Source organism: Nelusetta ayraudi, unplaced genomic scaffold (assembly GCF_046127955.1).
Source record: "Nelusetta ayraudi isolate G7.1 ecotype Tasmania unplaced genomic scaffold, CSIRO-AGI_Nayr_v1 ptg000016l, whole genome shotgun sequence".
Lineage (NCBI taxonomy): Eukaryota > Metazoa > Chordata > Actinopteri > Tetraodontiformes > Monacanthidae > Nelusetta > Nelusetta ayraudi.
This window is the reverse complement of record NW_027466066.1, coordinates 1,299,547-1,307,361: the sequence shown is the minus strand read 5'-3', so window position 1 is coordinate 1,307,361 and position 7,815 is coordinate 1,299,547. Positions and strand designations below refer to the sequence as shown.

The 7,815-nt window shown below is 41.4% G+C and overlaps 1 protein-coding gene across 1 annotated transcript; it reads left to right on the top strand.

Annotated features, from left to right (window-relative positions):
• Positions 1 to 359: 359 nt before the first annotated feature.
• LOC142886655 (cytosolic phospholipase A2 gamma-like) lies at positions 360 to 7,815 on the top strand. Its single transcript, XM_076023706.1, has 14 exons — positions 360 to 555; positions 877 to 987; positions 1,289 to 1,431; positions 1,563 to 1,749; positions 1,823 to 1,928; positions 2,026 to 2,166; positions 2,577 to 2,645; positions 2,743 to 2,883; positions 3,373 to 3,519; positions 3,659 to 3,742; positions 4,527 to 4,681; positions 5,766 to 5,937; positions 6,661 to 6,862; positions 7,347 to 7,815. Exons 1-14 carry the CDS (start codon positions 448 to 450, stop codon positions 7,354 to 7,356), a joined length of 1,776 nt encoding a protein of 591 aa, XP_075879821.1. The 5' UTR covers positions 360 to 447; the 3' UTR covers positions 7,357 to 7,815.

Sequence of the window (7,815 nt, the reverse complement as noted above, 5' to 3'; positions counted from 1 at the left end):
AAACGAAAAAAATACTTAAAAACTAATTTTCACGGTATATTCTCTATACAGCAAAAAAAATGAGCCAACTCAGTAAACAAAAAAAGGAGCAGGCTGAAGACGAGGCTTATTCTATGCCTGTCCCTGTACCACCTTGTTTTCCGTGCACAGAAAAAACGGGTACTGCTTATTTGCCACTGAACCCCCACTTGTTATTACAAGGCCCCGTGTGGCCTCACGACTTCTTTCACAAAATGGCACTTCCCAATTTCCGTTCCTTGTTTGCCACACCGGGGTTGGAAATTGACATCTGGCTGATGTTGAGAAACATCCCTTCCTGCTCAACTACAGTATGTAAGGGGAATCCACAGGCAACGTCCGGCAGATTTGCTTGGGCAAGACCCTCATTTAGCCGTTAAGGGGGGACTTCTCAAGAGCAGGAAAGGGTTAAACGTTGTTGCGGCTGCCATGCAAGGTGGACCAACAGGTTTTTTGCCAGCGCTGCTTTGGCTCTCCGCTGTAGCAGTGCTGGTGGAGGCTGAGGAGAACATGGAGGGAAACGCAGACGCTCGTCAGGTAAGAGATGCAAAGATGGGACAGTGTGTGTTTTTCAGTGGCAGCTGACCCTAACCCTAGTGACATAAATATGGGGGTTTTATTCACTTAGTCTCCTCAATAGACTGATGAAAATACACACTTAAGAGTGTCAACAGGCATGCTGAAGGCAAACCTGTCACCCAGCTGAAAACTTTTGAAATGCGTCAGCAAATGATAAATTACAATCAAAAACTTGCATGTCAGTTCATGTCCCTTTCAATTAGGCATTTAGCTTGTGGGATTTGTACGTTTCTCGTGAATGAATTGACTTTTATTTGTGCTGCCGTCTTTTCCTTTCAGAGTCCCGTCCGTCAGTCTGGGTCTCTGTGTGCTGGTGAGCAGGAGTATGTTGACAAGAGGAAACAAATCGTGTTGGAGTCGCTCAACGGCCTCGGCATCAACTCCACCGCAGTAAGATGGAGGCATTTTTAACAAGTGCCAACTCATGGAACTCCTTGTTGCGTGCAGTGACTTGCAAGTCGTTCTTTCCCCGTTTGACTTCTGTGACGGGTTGGCAAACGCTCGACATGACGAATCACTCTGAAAAAAAATGTTCCTGGATTATTTTTTTTCTCTTTGTTTAACAATGCCCTTTTTTTCTGTCTAGATGGGTGTGGAACATTTTGTGCTCTCTCCTTTGATTGATTTGTGGCCTAAAACTGAATTTGAAAAGTATGTAACACACATGTTGGTTTCCTCATCTGCTGTCTAGGACGACGTTCCCCACATCGCTCTGTTGGCCTCAGGTGGGGGTCAGAGGTCAGCTGTGGCTTTAGTGGGCGCCCTTCATCAGATGGAGGCGGACGGCCTGCTGGGCACTTTGCTCTACTTTGGAGGGGTCTCTGGGTCAACATGGTGGGAATGACATTTATTGGTTAATATTCAATGTTCTTACCAAACTGATGGACCAATCTCAATACGTAAACATTGTTTTTCTTCCCCAAAAAGGACACATTTTTTTCTTGACATATGTGCTCTTCTGTCAGGTCCATGTCCCTCCTGTACAGTGACCCAGAGTGGAGCACCAACATGAGCAAGTCCATCACCAGGCTGTCCACCTCAGAAGTGAGCCTGGAGGAGACTCTGGCCTGGCTGGGGCAGAAAACGGAGGACGTGGACTTTTCCCTCACTCATGTCTGGGGGGCGTTGACCTCTGCTGGGTTCATGAAACAGGTACAGAGGCGACCGGACGGGTTTTCTCCAGCGACAGGACGTTTGCCTACAATCTCTCTTGTCTCCCTGTCAGCTGGACGTACGGCATCTCTCGGGCGAAGCTGACAGGAACGCCACCAACCCCTACCCCGTCTACTGCGCCATTGAGAGATACTGCTTTGAGAACGGACCCATCGAGGGTTTTTGTCTTCTTATGCACACGCCTCATTGAGGCATTGACGTGGATGAGCTACCCAGTCATTTTGCTGAATGTGACAAAGATTATTTGTCCCACAGGGCAGTGGTTCGAGGTGACTCCTCACGAGGCCGGCTTCACAGAGATGGAGCTTTTTGTTGAAACCTCTCTCCTGGGCAGCAAATTCCAAGCTGGAGAGTTGCTGCAGAGGCGGAGTGAGATGGACATGGTGGAGCTACAAGGTGCCGCATTCACGACGCCGCGAAGCTCCTTCCCCTGTTTAGGGGAAGGAGCCAGCAACCATTTCATGAGTGCTGCGATGATTTGCAAACGGTGTACTTCAATTTCTACAGCTGCCACCACAGACAGCAAACATTTCTGTAACACTGTGTCAATCAAAACGCAAACCACCGACATTGGCGTCAAAATAGCAATTTAGCCCGTTGCAACCTGACACCGCAAAATCTTGTCTAGCCTAACAATTAAGTTGGCATACACTGGGAATCAATGGACCATTTATTTCTTTATTTGATTAATTAATTCTTTAATTGTTTCACAAGACATAGCTTTAATAGCATTATTAATGCCATATTAGATGCATTCGCTTGCATGTTTGTGTTCAATAATAATAACAATAAAAAAAACTTGGCAGGAGTTCTTGGCTCAGCGCTGGCCGACGAGGAAACTGTCAGAGGGACCCTTCCAGCCTGGTTGCTAGAAGGTAATCATAGTCTGATGTTGAACTCTACTTGAGATTCTCTCTTGGATGTGCGACATGTGACTTCCTGTTTGTGTGTGTGTGTGTGTGTGTGTTCCAGTGCCGGGGCTTTTGGACGTCGCTGCCAAAGAATACCTGCTTGTCTACAGCGCCCTAGCTAATCTGTTGGGCCTGATCAGAGGCGGCTTTAAGGAGCCTTCCGCTGTTTCTGCGCTGGACATTTTGAGAACAACACTTCATGGTAAAGTTGCAATTTGTTCATTTGTTTGTCATTTATTTTCAAATTGTGGGAGAAAAAAAAAGAAATAAGAATGCAACGACCAAAGGGGAAAAAAAAGGAAGAGCAAAATGTCACATGAGGGCAGAGAGGATGAAGTAAGTAATCAATTAGAACACTGACTGTCATCTCTGTATAATATTATTGGCTTATCAGCCAATTTATAAACATTCATGTTTATGGAAAACACACACAAACACAACACACACACGCAACTACACATCCCCACCGGTCTGTGCTCACATTTAAATAAAGCCTATGAAACCGCTTAGGCGGTTCACTGATCTTTCATCAGCTTTGCGCATTAAATCCATTTATTTTGATAGCAAGACAATTTACAAGATCACAGCCACAGATATCCAAGGCAGCGACGCCTCAATTTCGCTGTATCTGTGATCAAAGGACAACGGGAAACGCCTGATTTACAATGCATGAGATCCCTATCTTCCGCAGACAAGGTACAACGTCATGATTCTGCGCAGTGGGCGTCCATCACTCCGGAGGAGAGAAAGAATCAGTCTCGGCAGTGGAGAGGAGAGCTGCTGGCGGCAACTGACATCTGGTGCCAAAACCTGGAGGATGGACCTTTGAAAACGCAGGGTCAGAAGAAGACCCGGACTGAATTTGAACTTTAAAAAAAAACAAAAAAACAAAAAATTTGACTTGAAGTATGATATAAACAAACTGTATTAACAAAATAACCACAGTTTTTTTTTTTTTTTTTTTGCTTTGTACCCAGTGTCCGTACTCATAAGGAAAGTCTTACCTCTGATTGAGAAATGGGAGTGGGGCACCACTGCAAATTTCCTCTACCAGTACAATGGTGAGAAAGCACCTTATCAATATCCAATAAACCAGTCTAAACAAGCTTTTCTCCCCCCCCCCGTCGAAATTTTGAGAATAAAGCTGACGTAAAAAAAAGACGAAATTTTGTGAATAAAATCAAAAGTTTCCTGATTACTGTGGGTGAACCTTGTGGGATACGCCTGTTTCCGGCAGTTTACTTTTTAACTGTGGGTAACTGGGTTAATCCATCGTCCATATGATTAACCTCGAAATGTCCACATGATTCACAGAATTTCCACTTACCTTGCATCGACTTTATTCATGAAATTTCTTCTTTTTGACGTTGACTTTTTTTTCACAAAGTTTTGACTTTATTCACAAAATTTCAACTTAAAAATCCAAAACGAAATCTCCTTCCTGTTATATTTTTTTCTCTTCTTGATGCCTTATTCCTCTTTCGTATCATAGTAATGCCTCAGAACACCTTTTTTTTTTCTTTTTTTTTAATGTGGGCGAGGCCTCCCTGCTTGAGAGTTATTAGCCATCTTCCCCAGGCTGTAGGAAACACCAGTTGTGAGCTGCCGGCTCGTAATTGGTGTTGTTTAATTTTTTTATTATTATTATTATTGTTTTTTTTTTTTTACAACTGATGATGTATTTAGGTGTCACCAAATCAATGGCGCACCACAGGAATTTAAAACTGAAAGAGGAAAGCAATGCTAGCCATGCCTGGTGCTTTCTTTTCTATCTTAAATGTCTCAGAGTGATGTAACATCAACACACACTGATGGGTGACACTAAATTCCCAAATCACTGGACAGATCCCATCGTTCCCTCCTGCCTCCGGTCCCAAGAGAACTTCCACCTGATAGACGGGGGGTTGCTCATCAACGCACCCTACCCTTCATTTCTGGGAGAAAAGAGGGACATTGACCTCATCATCGCACCAGAGTACAGCGCTGGAGACATGTTTGAGGTATGAAAAGTGCGTGTCAGTGAATTGGCGCTTATAGGCCTTCGATTACGTGCCATTCATTCGACTGCTGCGCTCAAGCAGTAAACTATCTGTACGTTTGAACCCATTCCTTTTCTTTGCAGAGGCTTGACGTGCTTGAGTGCTCAGTGTTAACAAGACATATATTTATATGTATATATATATGTTTATACATATATATATATGTATATATATATATATATATATATACATATATATATATATATATATATATATATATATCTATGTATATATATATATATATATATATATATATATATATATATATATATATATATATATATACATACATGTATATATATATATATATATATATATATATATATATATATATATATATATATCTATGTATATATATATATATATATATATATATATATATATATATACATATATGTATACATATATACGTATATGTGTATATTTTTCAGCAATAATATAATAGGTCACGCCAACAGAAAAAGTGCAATAAAAAACACAGGAAATGCAGACGTTGCCAGTGTGTTTTTAACCCAACTATCAACTGCAGCAGCGTTGCAAGAATGTCGCACGGTAGTCCCATGCTGTTGGAACTTGGCAGACTCACCTGAGCTCACATGAACACGTTTCTGTGAAGAAAGCTAAAAGAAATGGTATTAATATGGCAGTTACGAGACAAACTACTACAGTATATTACATACATTACATCTTTTATTCTCTTTCTCGTAGTTTCTTGACCTCATTACATTTCCACTGGGTAAAATTCTTTACATAACACTCAACTGCAGTTATCTGGATAGAATGTTCCCAGTGGCGACCTTGGTATGAAGGATGAAGGGTAGAATATCAGAATTGAATGAGAGGTCCAATGTGTAACACTGAAACTGATCTTTTGAGATTAAATGGAATGAAATAGGTATATGTGATTTTTCTTGGTTCCATAAGATCATATTTTTTTTGGTGGGGAATAATCAAATTATATTTTACAGTTGGTATGTGTCCAAGTGTCCCTGTCACTCTTCTGAGGATAAAACAAGCGAATGTCCACCTTCTGCTTCTTTCACAGACCCTGACTCTAACCAGAAACTACACCGCAGCTTTGAGGAAACCTTTCCCAGCGATAGACGCCAAGATCCTGGAGGACAGAGAGTGGCCGAAGGACTGCTACGTGTTGGAGGGGAAAGACCAGGAGCCCACCATCGTTTACATGCCGCTCTTCAACAGACGGAACTGCAAAGGTCTGCTACACCCACACGGAGTCTCACTCTGAGAGCAGGATTGCTCCGGGCCGAAAACACATTGTGGTTCCACAAATGGCATGATTTAAGCAGAAACAGTTTATGTAAGGCGTTATGTAACAGGCAAATGAAACAAATTTATGCTGAGTCACCAATACCCGCCTCTAAAACTGGGTTTGCAATAACATCAGTAGATGTACTATTTAATATCTATAAATTATATACATTTTTGTTTTATTTGTTTTTGTAATCTTTGGTATTATTAATAATACTTTCACCTCTTAATTTTACTCTTGAGCAACCCACTAAAGTCAAGTTCGTCTGAAAGTAAGTGTTAGTTGACATCAGTGTTTTGTAGATTCTGTTTTATCAAAGATGAAAAAAATGAAGTGACAGGAGAGACAGCGTGTTCTCGCAGTATGAGATCAGATGTGTTGTTATCAAAACATGCTTGCAAGATCAAAACCGACTCTAGTTTGAAAGTTAAAAAAAAAAACTAAAACTAAAATGTTAACATGACGGAAACAAAGAGTCAGAAATTATTCCCAAAGATGCACACACGACAGGCATATCCTTCTGACATGTTCTGGAGTTGTCACAAAGATTCAGTGAGCCTCCCTATATAAACATGTAGGGTTGTTTCAAATGAACTGTCGCTGTGTTGCAACACTGCTTCCCTTTGAAGAACGTGTCACATAACGGGACGTCAACTTATCACTACAGATGCAGAGGAGGTTAAGGCCAGGATGGAGGAGTTCTCCACCTTCCAGCTTCCCTACAGTAAGCAGAAGATCGATGAACTGTTAGAGATAGCCAAAGCCAACATACTGAACAACAAGGAGACTCTGCTGCAGGAGATTAAAAAGGCCGCTCTCCGAAAGCGGAGCCGTAAAAGAGCAGAAGAACAGCTCCAAGTCAAGTCAGTGTAAGTCCCGACTCACAACTAAACGGTGCGGCTGTACTGAGTGTCGGCAGCTGTGTGCAAGAGATGAAAACGGGGTTTAAAAACTAGAGTCTGTGTGAGTGTGTAATGTTTAGATTACAGTGCCTAACATATTCATATTGCGTGCTTGTCATCTCCATTCTCAGTTCAAGTGTTATAAAATGCTGGTAGGTCTTAGTCAAGAGATATGCCACGTTATGCTGTTGTCAACACCATAGAACAGGTGGATTCCACACCAAGCCAGAACCCCCGATCCCACAAAATAAAATAATTATAAAACATTACTCTTCTTCATTACGTCTACTTTCAGTGCTAATATTTGGGCCCGACGCTGTGAGTTAGTCTGCCATGAGCAAACTGTTTGTGCAATCTCATCCCAGAACTTGTTTGTGTGTGAGTGTGTGTGCTTGTGTGTATGCTGAGTGTCAAAAGCTAACACTTTCTCTTCTCTCTGCCTCTGTTCCAGGAAAGTGTGAGATTTCGGCTTGCTGATTTCTGTTGGGGTTTCTAATGAGCAGAGGTTTTCATTCTGATGCTAATACTGTGTGATTTCTATTTTTTTTTTTTTTTTTTAATCCTGTATTGAAGGGGAAAATCATGATAGAGTCAATGAGTCCTACCTGTTGAAAAGAAGACGTTGTGCTTTAGGGTAAAATCTATAAATCGGGGTGAGCAAACTTTTGGGCTCAGGGGCCACATTGACTTTTAAAAATTGATTGACGGGCTGGGCAAGCGCCCAATGCATACATATCGAACATAATTAAGATAAATTAACATAAACATAAATTTGTCAGCTGTTATTCTTGTTTTTATTTCTGCAAACACGCGTCTACCGTCTTTTTACAACTCCAGCATTGTTTCTCTCTCTCAAAAAAAAAATATGTTGGAAAAATTGCCGAAACACTTTGAACAATAAAAATCAAAAATTCAAAAGA